The 16,882-nt window shown below is 43.5% G+C and overlaps 1 protein-coding gene and 1 pseudogene across 7 annotated transcripts in view; one reads left to right on the forward strand and one right to left on the reverse strand.

The window, feature by feature from the left end:
• The window catches only part of Araf (Araf proto-oncogene, serine/threonine kinase), a 62,815-nt gene that overhangs the window by 40,555 nt on the left and 5,378 nt on the right, over window positions 1-16,882 (forward strand). For 2 of the 7 annotated variants that reach the window (XR_003952995.1, XM_011247429.3), the window contains exons 2-10: window positions 11,666-11,821; window positions 11,984-12,087; window positions 13,205-13,307; window positions 13,397-13,551; window positions 13,669-13,767; window positions 15,057-15,198; window positions 15,299-15,326; window positions 15,416-15,555; window positions 15,652-15,854. Coding sequence is in view for 6 of the 7 variants with exons in the window: in XM_011247429.3 (XP_011245731.2) it covers window positions 11,666-11,821; window positions 11,984-12,087; window positions 13,205-13,307; window positions 13,397-13,551; window positions 13,669-13,767; window positions 15,057-15,198; window positions 15,299-15,326; window positions 15,416-15,555; window positions 15,652-15,854 (1,130 nt within the window). In the remaining variant the exon portion in view is untranslated. Of the gene's footprint in view, window positions 1-8,281; window positions 11,822-11,983; window positions 12,088-13,204; window positions 13,308-13,396; window positions 13,552-13,668; window positions 14,645-15,056; window positions 15,199-15,298; window positions 15,327-15,415; window positions 15,556-15,651; window positions 15,855-16,882 lie in introns of those variants that run through there. The other 5 variants (XM_006527557.4, XM_006527556.4, XM_030251204.1 and 2 more) reach the window with 5 other exon arrangements.
• Gm15028 lies at window positions 1,186-5,797 on the reverse strand (annotated as a pseudogene).

Consider the following 16,882-nt stretch of genomic DNA (forward strand, 5'->3'; position numbering starts at 1 on the left):
ATACGCATCTTCTTTAGGTTAGGAAAATTTTCTTCTATAATTTTGTTGAAAATATTTTTCTGGCTCTCTGTGCTTGGACTCTTCTCCTTCCTCTAGTCCTCTTATTCTTAGCTTTGGTCTTTTCATAGTGTCCCAGATTTCCTGGATGTTTTGTGTCAGGAGTTTTTTTTGGTTTAACTTTTTTTTTTGGACATATGTATCAATTTCTTCATTGTATCTTCAACACCTGAGATTTTTCTCTCCAATCTCTTGTATTCTGTTGATGATGGTTACATCTGCAGTTCCTTTTCAAATTCTTAAAGTTTTCATTTCCAGCATTTCCTCAGTTTGGCTTTCTTTGTTGATTCTATTTCCATTTTAAAGTCTTGAACAGTTTTATTTGTTTCCTCCCACTGCTTAGGTTTTCCTGAATTTCTTTAAGGAATTTCTTCATTTCTTCTTTAAGGACCTCTATCATTTTTATAGAGTCAATTTTAAGGTCTTTTTTCTTGTGTTTCAGCTGTGTTGGAATATTCAGGACCTGCTGTGGTAAAATAGCTGGGCTCTAACGGTGAGGTATTTATTTGTTATTGGTTGTGTTTTTATGGTGTTGTCTAGGCATCTGATTTGAGGTGATCATAGGTCTAGGTGCTGATTTCTGGATTTGTCTTTGTTTGGTGGGTGTTTTGTTCCTTGGTTTCAGTTTGTTTTCTGGATTTTTCAGTGTGTGATGGTTGTGTGTTGCCTGATTTTAAAAAAAATCCTCTTTAGACTTGTCAGTTGTGACTACTGGAGATTTCAGGTAAAATGTGTTTCTTGATATTGGGAGGTGACAGAAATAGGGATAGGCTAGGGGTCTGAAGGAGTTCACAGGGGAAAGGAGAGCAGAGTGTTAATGATGATCTGCTTATTTCCGCTCTTTGGAATGGGGTGGGAGACAGTGAAGCTCTGCTATAGCACTGGGGATTGGATCTAGAGAAACTGAAGGAGAGAGGACTACTTGTTGCCCTGATAGAAGTGGACTGTGGGTTAGCAGGGAGTCCCTGCTGGAATTGGGGGCTGAGATAAAGTAACAAGTGGGGAGAAAGAAATTAAGGAGGGAAAGTCTGTGGGGTCCACGGTAGATGGCCACAGGGTTCAGGGAAGGTTGCCACAAGTATTCTGCTTCCGAGCTCAGGATGGGACTGGGGGATTGGACCTGGGGGAACAGAGGGAGCAGAGAAGATCTGTAGGCAGCATATATGGTTTTCTGACAGGCATGGCTATGGGTTAGCAGAGGATATCTGCTGGAGTTGGAGGCTCTGGTCAGCAACAAGTGAGGGAAGGGAGGTCAGAAGAGGAATGATTATCCATGGGATCCACAATAGATAGGAACAAGTGGGGTGCACATGGGGTCCGTGAAGGAAAGCGTGCCAGAGGTGTGTGCCAGAGGAGGGGATGAGACTAGGGATTAAATCTGAGGGAATATAGGGAGTTCAGAAGAACTGCAGGCAGCCTACCTGGTCCTCTGGCAGGCATAGCCCATAGGTTAGCAGTGGGTGCCTGCTGGATTTGCCTGGGCAAAGTGAGTTGGAGGAGGGAAGCCAGGAGGAGATCATTAGTGGGATCCACAGATATATGTGGGATGGGGTGGTGGGATGAAGGCTGCAGATGTTCTGCTATAGATCTCGGGATGAGACTGGAGGACTGAACCTGGTGGGAGGAGGGAGTGGTGAAGGTCCTGGACTTGCTCAGCTGGTGTGTTCCCAGTGAATGCCTGCTGGTGTTGGAGGCTGGGATAGTGGGACAAATTAGGGGAAGGAAGTTTGGGAGACAAAGTCCCTGTGATTAGCTGGGGAGTGGGTCAGAAAGGAAAGGGAGACCACAACAGGTTCTCTGCCACAGAGCTGAGGGTGATATTGGGAGTCATATCTAGAGGAACAGATGAGAAGTAAAGATCTGAGCAGCGAAGTCTTTAGAAAGTGATTAGGATTAGATATTAGGGTGACTAATGGTAGCCTTATTAAAAATAAGATAGGACAATGAGATAGCTCAGCAAGTCTGAAGCACTTACAACAACACACACATTACTATTTTTTAAAAGTATAAGGCAGGTTTGGAGAGATGGTTCAATAGTTAAGACCACCAGCTGTGCTCTCAGAAGAACTGGGTTTGATTACCAGTTCCTATGTGGCAGCTCACAACCATCTCTAACTCCAGTTCCAGGCTCTGAGGCTCTCTTTCTGACCCTAATGGGGACCAGGCACCTACATGGTATGCTTACATACATGCAAGAAAAACACTCATACACATTAAATAAATAAATCAATAGATAAATACATCTCTTTTTAAAAGAATAGGGAATTAAATCAGAAGACACACTTGTACACAGACACACACACACACACACACACACACACCCCAATACTCACCAATATCTAAGTCATCATCATACTGCATCATACTGGATAAACCCTTGACCTGGGGTCAGGATCTATCTATCTATCTATCTATCTATCTATCTATCTATCTATCTATCTATCTATCTATCTATCCATCCATCCATTTTAGCCAAGATTTCTATTCCTGCACAAACATCATGACCAAGAAGCAAGTTGGGGAGGAAAGCGTTTATTCAGCTTACACTTCCACGTTGCTGTTCATCACCAAGGAAGTCAGGACTGGAACTCAAGCAGGTCAGGAAGCAGGAGCTGATGCAGAGGCCATGGAGGGATGTTCCTTACTGGCTTGCTTCCCCTGGCTTGCTTAGCCTGCTCTCTTATAGAACCGAGACTACCAGTCCAGAGATGGTCCCACCCATAAGGGGCCTTTCCCCCTTGATCACTAATTGAGAAAATGCCCCACAGCTGGATCTCATGGAGGTACTTCCCCAATTGAAGCTCCTTTCTCTGTGATAACTACAGCTTGTGTCAAGTTGACACACAAAGCCAGCCAGTACACCATCCACCCACCCACTTATCTACTTACCTACCCACCTAACTAGATAATCTATCTTCCTTTATTCTTTCTTTCCTGCTTTATTTCTTCTCTCTCTTCTTTCCTTTATCTCCCCTTCCCCCTTTCCCTTCTTTCTGTTTTATATTTTGAAATACAGCGTCCAGGGGGGCCTTGTACTAGCTATATTATCCAAGTTGGCCTCAAACTTGTGATCTCCCTGCCTCTGCTTTCCAAGTATATATACACGCAGTCTGTGATGTTCTGTTATTAGTAATAGAAAGATTAATATATGTATACATAAATATATGAATAAATATGTCCAAATATGATAAGGAAATTTTTTAAGTTGCACATCTATTTTTTGTTTCTATTAAAGCAATATTATTGGTATAATATTTTGGTCCACTTGTTCTGGTACTATTCAAGTTTGAATATTTTAATTTAGTTTCTTATGTCTAAAATGAGAACTAAGTACTTCTTTTCTTTTTTTAAAATGATATTGTTATTTATTTATTTATTTATTTTATTAGGTATTTTCTTCATTTACATTTCCAGTGCTATCCCAAAAGTCCCCTATATCCTACCCCCCGAGAACTAAGTATTTCACATGAGCAAATTAATATGATTTAAGTAGGTGTGCTCCTTACTATTTCTCATGTACAATAGCTCATCTTTCCTTCTGCTCCCCATCTCAGTAGCTGTGCATCTCTTCTCTCACACCCAGCAACATAATTGAAATTAGAGCATCAGTCTCTGTACTGAATAATCTCCAATTAATGTCAAATCTCCACATAATTGGTCATTTCCATGGTAGCTTCAACCACTCTGGTCATGTTTATACTTCCCAGCATCATTTGTAAAAATTAAAGTGTGAAAGACATTCTAAAAACTCCAGAGTCAACATCAGCATAGCTACTTAAAGTCATGCAGTGACGAAAGGTCCCTGGACATCGATTGCTTCGATTTCAGTTAGACTTCCTTTGGGTAAAGCAGTGACTTGGTAAGCAGCCCTGGCAGGAAGGCTACCCTGGACATATGTTTATGTCAGCCAGTAAAACAGTTGTTTTCACCACATTAGTGAAATCACAACCTGCAGCTTTAAGAATCTCACCCACGTTTTTAAAGGCCCGCTTAGCTTCTTTTATTACCCCTCTTGGAACAAGCTGTCCACTGGAAGGATCCATGCCTACCTGTCTAGACATGCAAATGGTCTGTCCACTAGCACAGCTTGGCTGTAGGCACCAATGACCACCGGGGCTTTTGTGGTGCTGATCACCTTTCTGATTAGGGATGAGATGCTAATCTTTCCCTCTTGAAGACCCTCCAGAAGAAACGATGGTAAGTAACTACACCCACTCTTTTCACCACTGACTCAGGAAATTTCAAACTCCAACCACAATAAAATATTACTGTATACTGAACGGAGTGTCCAAGATTTAAGTCAGATGTAAATGGAAACAGGTGCACCATCACTTGAAATAGCTTGGCATTACATGCTAACTTTAAAGAGAGGCAGTCTTCATGAGGCAAGATGTAAATATGTGTGCACCTAAGCTCAAGAGCCATTCATAAGGGTTAATGAAAGGTTTCTCCAAATATTTCAGTTGGTATCCTTATTTGAATTCCAGTAAATGTGAACAATGGGAGCCGATTTCTTTTTTTGTTTTTGTTTTTTTTTTTTTTCGGTTTTTTGGTTTTTTGGTTTTCGAGACAGGGTTTCTCTGTGTAGCCCTGGCTGTTCTGGAACTCACTTTGTAGACCAGGCTGGCCTTGAACTGAGAAATCCGCCTGCCTCTGCCTCCTGAGTGCTGGGATTAAAGGCGTGCGCCACCACGCCCGGCGTGAGCTGATTCCTAACATCCGTGAGCAAATAACAAATACTAACTTCATAAATGAAAAGACACTGAAACTACTCACAAAAATTAGCAAAGCCTCTAAGTGTTTGCTGATCAGAGAAAATGACAGATAAATAACTTAATAGCTTTTCAGAGCGAGCATTTCTAATCAAATGCTAGGTCCCTGCTCATAGCATAAGATCCTAAGTAGGATGAGTCATTGTCCTTGTGTGTCAAGTCATCTAAGACCATCAGACACTTAACCTGCTGCCAAGGGTCCTAAATTCATGCTGGGACTTGTTGCCCCAGCCACTGAGGGTGATGTGAGCAAACAATCCTCAGATGTCAATCCCTTTGGAGGTGACTCAGTTGCCACAAGCCTCCCTGCTCAAGGGTATACCTTTCCCAGGGCATCAACATTCATTAATGTTGAATCTCATCTCAGGAAATACACGATAGGTTTAGCTAGGTTTAGCTAGCTCCATAGATCTCTTTTGGGATCAGGCAAAAACTGATGTAGGGAGTGCATACCAAGTCAACTGGTTTTTCTGCTTTACCCTGTCCTCACCTCTCCATATGCACTGCTAGCAAGCTAACAACCCAATAAAGTCTGCATGCTAAATGACACTGCAGAGCCTGCTGCTTCCAGAAGTCAACCTACAATGCCAGTTTTCAATCTTGCTGCCTAGGCTATCAGGCTTTAATGCAATAACAAGCCAAGCGTCCTCATGTTTGCAATCCTAGCTCTCAAAAGCCAGAGGCAGGAAGGTTGTGAATTCAAGACCACCCTTCTGTATTTGCCTTCACATGTATGCTGTATGTTGCCCATTCTTTTTCTTCTTTCCCTCCTTTCTCCCTTCCTATCTTCCTTGACACAGGGTCTCCTTATGTAATTTTGTTTGGCCTGAAATTTGCTATGTAGCTAAAGCTAGCCTCAAACACACAGATATCCACCTGCCTCTGCCATCTCTTCTTCTTAAACAGATACTACCCATATCAATGAAGGACCCACTCTTATGATCTCACTTAACTTTTAACACTCTCATCTCTAGGACTGGGGATTAAGCTCCTAGGGTAGAGTGCTCCCCTGCATGTGGGAAACCCTGGTTCAATCCTCAGCATTGCAAAGTTAGTGTGATTTCTCAAGCCTGTAATATCAGCATTCAGGAGTTGGAGGCAAGAGGACCAAAAGTTCAAGGTTATTCTTAGGAAATGTGGAGTATCCTCCAGAGAAGACTACTCAGACATAGCTTTAAGGCAATAGAAAGTCTTTTTAGCCACCTTCAATTACACTGGATGTTTAGGATCCCAGTGCAGCATGGAGCCTTTCTCAAGGTGAGATTTTAAGCATGAAAACCATATCCTGGATTGACACACTTTAGTTAACAAGAACAGTTAGCCAGAAGTAGAACTACAGAAGCCAAAAAGCAAGGTTAGTACATTTAGAGACTATATTGACTTTGATGGATTGGGTGTTTGTTTTAGTTTTGGCAGATGGAACTGTCTAAGTGCTAAGTTTTACCCTGAATGGTACTTCCATCAGGGAGTCGAAAGGTCTAGGGGCCTACTAAGATCTGGGGCCCTGCTATAAAACTACAAAGAGAAACCTTGTTTCAAAAAAAGAAGGATGGAGGAGGAGAAGGAAGTAGTAGTTCTGGGACTGGATTGATGCTCACGAGTTAAAAGTAAGAAAGGCACCAAGGAGCACAAGAATAGAAAGGTCAACCAGGCGTGGTGGCGCACGCCTTTAAACCCAGCACGTGGGAGGCAGAGGCAGGTGGATTTCTGAGTTTGAGGCCGGTCTGGTCTACAGAGTGTGTTCCAGGACAGCCAGGGCTATACAGAGAAATCCTGTCTCAAAAAACAAAAACAAACAAACAAACAAACAAACAAACAAACAAACAACCCCACATCCCTTTCTTGATCTCCCAAGGTATTTTGGACCCTCTCACTGAGTTCCAGCAGCAGGTAATCAAGACATTATAATGTAATGGGCCTGCACTGGGAGATGGGGATTTGAGGGTCCAGAAATTTAATTTAAAAGAAAATTCTAAAAAAATAATCCATAGTTTTTTTGTTTTTTGTAAAAGAAAGATTGAGTGCAGAGAAGAGAGCAGTGGGGGCAGGAGCGATATAGCTCAGCAGTCAAGAGCACTTGCTGTTCTTCCAGTTTGGTTCTCAGTGCCTACATATGGTAGCTTACCTTTAGTTCCAATTCCAGGGGATTCAATGTCCCCTTCTGAACTCTGCAGGCACACACACACACACACAGAGTGGGAAGAAATAAAAAAAAATGTTTTTTTTTTAAGTGAGGACAAAGTGGGTCAGATACTATATAACTCATCCTGGGGCCTGGGGGAATGGCTCAGTAAAACACTTGCCATGCAGTCCTGAGGACCTGAAGATAAAAGCCAGCAGCAGCGTATGTCTGTGACCCCAGTGCTGAGAAGGTATAAATAGGCAGATCCCTGGAGGTCACTGGCCAGCCAGTCTAGCAAAAAGGGTGACTTTCAGATTTAATGACAGACACTCTCCAAAAAATACAGTGGAGATGAGTTGAAAGAGGCATACACCAGCTGATATGAGGCCCTCAACACACATACAGTAGAGGACTTCCAGGTCTGTGTTCATTCAGAGATGATACACCTAACCCTCGAGAGACTGCCCCAGGGAGTTTAGAGGTAAGGTGGTGGTGATGGTGGGGTTGGGGCATCCAAGTGGAGACAAGGGTGGGGTGGGGAGGAGGTGTGGGGTGTGGAACAGTCGGAGGGTGGATGGAGTGGGGCGGGTAATGGAATATGGAGTGTAAAAAAATAATTAAAAATAAAATTAAGAAAATATATAAGAAACAGGGGCATATCAAAAAAAAAGAGGCAACCTAGGCCAATCTTTGGCTTCCACACATACATGCACATGAACTTGCATGCACATGTGCATATATCCACACAAGTACATATATCAGCATCCACCGTTATCTTTTATATATGTGAATTCATGACACCTGTACATATATGTACATGTATATAAAACCAAGGGATCAATTTCCAGTATCCTTCAGGTGCCATCAACTTTGTTTACTATTATTACTAATATTATTATTTTGTACATGCACAATGGGGTACACAAGTGCTATAGTATATATGTGGAGGTTAAAAGACAATTTTGTGGAGTCAATTTTTCCTTTTGCCTTTTTGTGGGTTCCAGGGATCAAACTCAGGTTAGCTGGTCTGCAACACAAGCACCTTTAACCACTGAACCATCTTGCTAGATTTCATTCACCTTGATTGTTGAGACAGAGCCTCTTCATTGGCCTGGAGCTCATTGACTCAGCTAGACTTGCTGGCAGCCAGTCTCAGGGATCTTGCTGTTTCCTCCTCTCACTGGCATTACAAACACAGATCACCACACTTGGTTTATTTTTATGTGGAAAGTACCTGAAACACTTACTTTACCAACTTGAGCCGTCTCCCTAGAACCCAATAAGTCAGTTTGAAGAGCAGGAACTAATCCATTGCTGCAAGAACTAATCCAGTCTTGCACGGATGATGTCAATCCCCTGAAAGGCCCCACCTATCAGTATCCATGCACTGGCTACCAAAATTCCACCATGAATTTTGACAAGAACAGACCACATCCACACCATAGTAATATTCTCTTTACTCTTTCCCCAAATGGTAGCTAGTTTGATTTCTTTCACTATAAACTGGTTTTTCCTGGCTTAGAATTCCATTGAAAACTATAGTAATGAAAACTATAGTATTACTCTTTAGTTCCTGGTTTTTTTTCCTTCTTTTAAACTTAGGTCTAGGAAATTCATCTATGCTGTTCTATAGTTGTGATTGCTGAGTGTTCTATTATGTGACGTTGTCATAGTTCATGGTCTATTCTTTTGTTGGATACCAAGGCTGTTTCTAGTATTTTTTTGTTTTTAGTTTTTACATTTCCTAATATGAATAAAGCTAATCTGAATATGTGCATACATGTTTTAGTGTGGATATGTAATGGGCTGTGGTTGGCTCACCATAGCCAATTTAGGGCCTTTCTTAATTCTGGTTCAGTGATGTCATATTGGTAGTTTGAAACATCCACTGTAGGAATCTTTATACCACAACTGACAAATGTTACAAATTACAATTGTTTTCTTTTTGAAAAGCTGGTTGTTAACATTTACCAGCATACCATGTGGGTATATGTTTTCATTTCTCTAGAGTAAACACTTAGAAATGATGTTGTTGGATTCATGATTGATTGATTTTCAAATTATTTCTTGTCCTGTTTTTGCAAAGAACTTAAAGAAAGAAATCTTATCTTTTTATAGAACCAACAGACTCAGCCCATTACATACAGGTTCTCAAAATAACTACTAGCTCGTTTTGAAGTAAGAAAACGTGACGGTACCATTTGGGACACAGAGTTTCTCTTAAATTCATCTAGTAGTCAGGGTGGCCATCTGTTACTTAACTATATCCAAAGGAAAACCAAGACTCATATCTTAGAAGAAAGAAGGAACAACTTTGAGCTGGACACATAGAGGAAGTTTGCATCAGACAGGGAGATAGGGGTGTTGTTACATTTGAAAGAGATGGTTTCAAGGCCTTTAGGAAAATTTTCTGTGGTTGTAAAACTGGCAAGAGACTGCCATACTCTTTGGGGAGGGGCAGGGTGCTGAGAATTTAACTCAGGGCTTTGTGGTTCATTCTCTTGTTGAGCTACAACCCTAGAACTAAGCTTTTAAGGAAGATTTATCTATCTATCTATCTATCTATCTATCTCCAATAGACAGAGAAAATAAAAGTTTTCTGAAGGAAATGCTCCAAAAAAAGAATGTAGGTACATACACATGTGTGTGTCTGTGCCTTTTCTTATTCTGATGCCTGGGTAAATTCAGTTTAAGAATTATATTCATCCTAAAATATGTCCACAAATGGCTGCCACAGGATTGCATTCCAGAACAACACTCCCTTCTTCACCTAGCCAGCTGTGGTCTGTCTTTCAAATTCCTCAACCCCTTTCCTCCCTCCCTAGAGCCAGACCTCCAGCACGGATCCGCTAATTAGCAAAAGTTATGACTACAGTTTCTTAGAGCTGGTAAATACTGAACATCATTTAGTCTGAGTCCACCCTGTTTTAAAGACCATCAAATTAAGATATATGAATAGTCCTTTAAAATGTGCTTTACACTACTGGCCAAATTGCATTTAAGGGTTTCTCTTGCTCAGATCAGTCTTAAATGGCCAGAAAATACAAAACTGAAATGGAGTCGTGCCTCTGACACGCACACCAAAAAAAGACAAGCTTCTTTATTCTATAGCACGGTTAGGGTTAAAGTCCTTAAAACGCAGTAGTCGCCCTGACTGCGCCTGCGCGCCAATCAGGACAGGCGAATTTGCCCTAGAGACAGCCATTTGAGCCCACCCCTCCTAATCCGGAACACGACCCACATTCCGCTGGCCCTGTCTTGATGGGCATGATCATCCTCCAATAAGAATGGAGAGACGAGTCACAGCGAGCCAATAGCAAAAAGCCTAGGGACGGTGGCGGTGGACTGAGAGGAAACAAGAAGACAAGCCCAAGATGGAGGCGGTGGTGGTGGTAGCGGTGTGACAGGTGAGGGCAGGCCCGGTAGGGTTCGGGTTTTGGAGCGGCTGCGGGACCCGGGTATGAAGTCCAGACCGAAAGCTCAGCTCCAAGATGCTTCCGTCTGAATCTCAGCGTTCTCCCGCCCGGAACCAAAGGAGTGGTTTGACCAGGGCGAGACCGTCGTCATCGACCGTGGGAGTGGATGGAGGAGTCGGCCTGCAGGCTGCAGTGGTGGTTTCGCTTGCTGCGCGTGGCAGTGCACCTGCACAGAGCTTGAAGCCCTTGGGGAGGGCGGGACGGAGCCAAATTGGGTCTGGGGTCTGGGGCTTGGGTGCGAAATTCCAAGGTGAATTCTTAAACCCCTTAAAATGTCTAATGACGTTTCCTCACGACGTCCAGGAGATGCAGCTCTCTCCCATGGTTCCTTATTGCCCTTCATATTCTACGCCACCTAGGAAGATGTCTGACGATTACCTCATTATCCCTAGTTCACCCTAATCCCTTTCCATGATTTCACAGTGCGTTTACACCAGTAATCTGTTTGTGACCCCCAGTAGTTATCAGGTACAGTTTTTGGAAACCCTTCCCCCAACCTCACCTCCATCTTCTTCATCTGGATACCATTGTCTTCCTTTGCCTTTCCTCTTGATAGTGTTTTCTGATGAGCCATCATTGCCACTGCATTTGATTTAGTGTGTAATGTGGTCTGTTATCCAGCTGTTTTTCACAGTCTGTAGTGACTCTTATTACATCTCTCTTTAGTCTAGGGTATGGCGAACCTCTGTGGACTCTAGAGGGTCTGGTGACCTCTATTAGCTACCTGACAGTACCTTTGATTCTACCATTAGCCTTATAGCTTATGCTCTGGAATACCCACAGTGCCTTTTAAGGTCATTGGTACTGTCTTCATTTCCTTCAATCTAAAAACAAGGTCTGATGATCCTCCATTTTCCTGTCCCCTGTCTGTGTCTGATTACCCATTCTCTGAAGCTAAGACAGCCTGTTTATTTCCATTGTGTGCCTGAGACCTGTGATTTTTCAGTGCAGTACATAATGGCTTCCCCATTAATCTCTAGAGAGTCATGTGTTCTGCACTGTCCAGAACCGTGTGCACTGTCTCCTCACTGCAGTGAGTCTCAGATCTTGGTACTCAACTATGACATAAGCAATAGGAGATTCTCAGCAGAGAAGGGTTAGTATCATTGGGCTGGTTCATAAAAAGTGGGATTTAGGGAACAGTGGGAACTTGGAGATGGAATTTTATATGTCCTCTGCCACTCTGCTTTCAGGCTGTCATTACTAGACCTCTGAATTTCTCCTCTGTCCTCTGCTAGGAGGCCTATGGCAGCTGCCCAGTCCTACCTCAGCCCATCTTGAAAACAATCTTAGGCAACATGGAACCACCACGAGGCCCTCCTGTTAGTGGGGCTGAGCCATCTCGGGCAGTTGGCACTGTCAAAGTGTACCTGCCTAACAAGCAACGCACAGTGGTGAGTCACTCAGGCAGTACTGGCAGGGGTTCCAGATAGTCGTAGTGTGGGATCAGAAGGGTGGCGAGGGTTAGGGAATGAATGCTGCAGAGGGAAGGAATAATTGGCTAGGGTACCTATTGGATACTGAAGACCCCAATCTCTACACACACACACACACAGGTGACTGTCCGGGAAGGCATGAGTGTCTATGACTCTTTGGACAAGGCCCTGAAGGTGCGGGGTCTCAACCAGGACTGCTGTGTGGTCTACAGGCTCATCAAAGGGTAAGTATGGAAACCCCATGCCATTCACTGGGTCCCTACACACCTCCTTTCTTCAGTGCCATCTTATTCCTCCTCATTTGTCTTGGAGTCTTCCACTATCTGAGGTAACCCAGGTGACATCTTTCGTTTCCCTTCATTGACCATTGGAAGGTCTGCAATTCACTATGCACTCAGCCCTCAAGTCCTCAGTCTGTCACCTTCCAGAGTTCATCTGTTTTGTTCTTTCACCATTTCTTGAAGTCACAAGCTCTTTCTTTTCTCATGGTCCCCATACACCATGGAGTTGGTGGTCTTCATTGACCTTTCTATTCTTTGTTTGTTTGTTTGTTTGTTTTGTTTGTTTTTTTTTTTTTTTTTTTTTGAGACAGGGTTTCTCTGTATAGCCCTGGCTGTCCTGGAACTCACTTTGTAGACCAGGCTGGCCTCGAACTCAGAAATCCACTTGCCTCTGCCTCCCGAGTGCTGGGATTAAAGGTGTGCGCCACCACGCCTGCCTGACCTTTCTATTCTTGTGTTCCTTGGTGCCTTAATGTTTTGGATGGAGTTCCTGTTTTCATTTTACCTGTTTCAGTGTCTCAGGTGCTGGCTTACTACGCCTGAGATGTAGTTTCATTTGCCTCTCACCACATGCTTAAGATCATGGATTAAATCTGGGAGTGGTGGGTATACCTGTTAGCCTAGCGCTTGGGCAATTCACCTAATTGCTTGAGCCTGTTTCCTCATGTGTAAAGTGGGAGTAAAAATAGTGACTAACTTTATTTTTTATTTGAAATGTTACCCTTTTTATGTGTATGAGTGTTTTGACTGCATGCGTGTGCACTGTGTGTGTTCCTCACGCCTATGGAGGCCAGAAGAAGGTTGAAGATCCCACCGGAGTTAAGGATGGTTATGAGCCACGGTGTGAGTGCTGGGAACTGAACCCAGGTCCTCTGAAAGAAAAGCAAGTATTCTTAACTGCTGAGCCATCATCTCTCCTGTCCAAAAGTGACTAACGTAGTGAGAATTAAACATGTGGGAGAGTGGTTCGTGGATGGGACTGAGAGGAACTTTGGGAACTTCCCTGTCTACTGTGGTCCCAGTGTATCATCGCTCTCATTCTCTCCCATACTTCTTGCAGAAGAAAGACAGTCACTGCCTGGGACACAGCCATTGCGCCTCTGGATGGTGAGGAGCTCATTGTGGAGGTCCTAGAAGATGTGCCACTGACCATGCACAATTTTGTAAGTCTAATGGGGATGGTGGGGGAGGCCACAGTGTGGACAGAGAGGGCCTTCAGTCGGGCCTGCACTTCCCTGCTTTGTGGCTGCAGGTACGGAAGACATTCTTCAGCCTGGCCTTCTGTGACTTCTGCCTTAAGTTTCTGTTCCATGGATTCCGCTGCCAGACCTGTGGCTACAAGTTCCACCAGCATTGTTCCTCCAAGGTCCCCACCGTCTGCGTTGACATGAGTACCAACCGCCGACAGTGAGCCCAGCCTGGGGTGGCTTGAGGGGTGGGGAGGACGGAAGCCCCAGCACGAGGGCTTACAGTCAGCCAAGCTATACTCACAGCCTTCTTGTTTTACACCTTTATGCCCTCAAGGTTCTACCACAGCATCCAGGATCTGTCTGGAGGCTCCAGGCAGCAGGAGGCTCCCTCAAATCTCTCTGTGAATGAGCTGCTAACCCCCCAGGGTCCCAGGTAGGGATGTCGTAGATGAAAGGCCAGGGGGCCAGTGAAAGAAGGATTGGAGGACCCTGAGAGATTATACTTTCGTTTATTTGTTTACGTGATAAATACTATTGAGTACCTACAAGTGTTGAATATGGGCATGGGATTGTGGGATCATTGGTAAGGCACCCAGTCACTCCAGGTTTCATTTTTTTCATCTGGGAAGAGGGGATGAGATTTTCCCTAGTGGGTTCTGAAGAGGATTAAGGGTTGAGATATTTGCAATGCTTAAAGCAAGATCTGATACAGAGTAAATAACAAGTGTTATTCATTACAAGTGTATATATAAAATCATCTAGTTTGTTCATTTCTTCCAGTATAACCACACCCCAGTCTTTTCTCTTTGAAATAAATGTTACTGTATCAGAAAGTACTTTTATTTCACTTATGTTGGATATGATAGCATATAGTTTTGCATAATATATAAAAAGTAAGGTTAATGTATTATTATTTGTAGTTATGAGTGTATGTGTGTTGATTTACCTGTGAATTTAATCTCAGGATGGTGAAAGTAACAGAAGAATGTTTTTCTGTAAGGTATAATTCATGGGAGGTGGAGGCAAGACGATCAATAGTTCAAGGCTACCCTCCACTAAGTAGCAAGTTCAAGGCCAGCCTGGGCTACATGAGACTGTCTTAAAACAGTAAAAAAGGTGTTTTGTAACGTGATATATGTATAATCGTTATATGATGTGTGTAATGTGTATTACATAATATAATATGTGTATTGAAAACGTTGCCATTTTAATATAGGTAATGCTCATTATTATAAAATAAATAATATATTTGAAAAATACATGTCATTATGATATGTAATAAAAAGTCATATCTTACCCTTTCTCCAACTATCTTTGTCCTTCATTGTTCCTTCTTTAGACCTTTCTCCCAATATTACCCTCTCTGAGAACCCACTCCTGACTCCCCCAGGGACACTTTCTACCTCCTTCATTTGATTTTCCTCTTTTTGTGCCTATCACTGACAGGCACATTATATATTTGCTTTTTTATTCTTCTGCCTCTGCTAAAAACTCTACAAGGGCAAGAGCTTTTTATTTATGGTATCCACAGTTTGATCTCCTCTGTTTCGAGTTGCATCTGGCACACAGGAGGCACTCAGTAAATGTTTCTTGGGCAGATGATTACTGGTCTGACCAACAGACATGTACTGTTTGAGTGAACGCACATTCAGGGTGGTGGAGTTGGGCTTTCTTTGCTTTTTAGTTCCTTCTGCAGCGATTTCATAGCCTTTTCTCTATTAGCCCCTTTACCCAGCAACGTGACCAGGAGCACTTCTCATTCCCTGCCCCTGCCAATCCCCCACTGCAGCGCATCCGCTCCACATCTACTCCTAACGTCCACATGGTCAGCACCACAGCTCCCATGGACTCCAGCCTCATGCAGGTGGGTGTCAAGGAGGTGACAGTGGGGAGCATGGAGCATTGCTTAGAGCCATTACTATTGCCATATCCTCACTTTGACTTCTGCTCCCACCTCCTTCCAGTTTACTGCTCAGAGCTTCAGCACCGATGGTGAGAGAACCCCCACCCCTTTCTGCACCCTGAGCTCTCTGCCCCACCACCCCACTTGCCTCCACTCACAGCATTCTGTACAACCACAGCTGCTGGTAGAGGTGGTGATGGAGCCCCTCGGGGTAGCCCTAGCCCAGCTAGTGTGTCTTCAGGGAGGAAGTCCCCACATTCCAAGTTACCTTCAGAACAGCGGGAGCGGAAGTCCTTGGCAGATGAAAAGAAAAAAGTGGTATGCCATAGGAAATCCTTGGGGGCCACCATAGCCTGAGTGCTATGACGGAGGGTTGTGGGTAGGCCCCTCTGATGCCACCCATCTGGCCCACAGAAGAACCTGGGGTACCGGGACTCAGGCTATTACTGGGAGGTGCCACCCAGTGAGGTACAGCTGTTGAAGAGGATCGGGACAGGCTCTTTTGGCACTGTGTTTCGGGGGCGTTGGCATGGCGATGTAGCTGTGAAAGTGCTCAAGGTGGCCCAACCTACCGCTGAGCAGGCCCAGGCCTTCAAGAATGAGATGCAGGTGCTCAGGTGAGGTTGCTGTGAATGTAAGTGGGACAGGATGGTGGCAGGCAGCATTTAGTGTTTGGGAAAAAGCCATGCTGGGGTACTTCCTGGGTGTGTACTCTATTTGTGCCATGTTGGAAGTATAATGAGGCTCAATTTCTCTCCAAGAGATGACCCTTTCTCCTCTGAGCAATGGGCTGCAGATGAGGACAATGATGATGGTCTTTCTTTGGATGAACATTGCTATTTGCTGGCTGGGAACTAGATCTAGCCATAGGACCTTCCCATGATTATTTAACACATGAAGATTTTATGTAATTCCAGCTCCAGGAGTGCTCATATCCGTCCTTCCTTTTGCTGAGTCACTGCTATTATACTCATTGTGTTGTGGGCTTGTTGTTAATCATAATTTTATACTTAAAATTTTCTTTGATGCAAACAACAATATTAATTATAGTCATATTCTATATTCCCGTTGTGTAGTTATTATAATTGATGTAATTAAGGTATGATCAACACTATTAATTCATTCACACTGAAAAAACCAGGGTGGCACCATTTTAGCCACTACAGTTACTATGTAGCATAGTACTTTGTGCCTTTATTTTATATAAGCAAGGTTGTATAGGGTGTGTGTGTGTGTGTGTAACCATATTAAGCACATGTAATACCACTGAGCTATACTCCCTGTTATCAGGAAGGTATAATTTCTGACAATCTGAGGATGCATATATGGGCTTCCCCCCTCTTATCAGATAAACACAATGGATGCCACAATAAGAAAACTTATTCTCAGCTCATCTCTGTAAAGTTTGATGATTTGAGTATGCACTAATTTGCATTCTATTTATCTACTGGCTTCCCACTATTAAGAATCTTTATGCTGCTGAGGTCACTTAGCACCAAGACTGACAACCTGAGTCCATTCAGTCCCTGGGACCTATATGGTAGAAAAGAACTGGCTCCTGAAAGTTGTCCTCTGTTCTCCACATGTACACTGTGGCACACATGCTCTATATACACAGATGATCACAGACAAAGGAATCTTCATA

The sequence above is a fragment of the Mus musculus genome, chromosome X (genome assembly GCF_000001635.26).
Source record: "Mus musculus strain C57BL/6J chromosome X, GRCm38.p6 C57BL/6J".
NCBI lineage: Eukaryota > Metazoa > Chordata > Mammalia > Rodentia > Muridae > Mus > Mus musculus.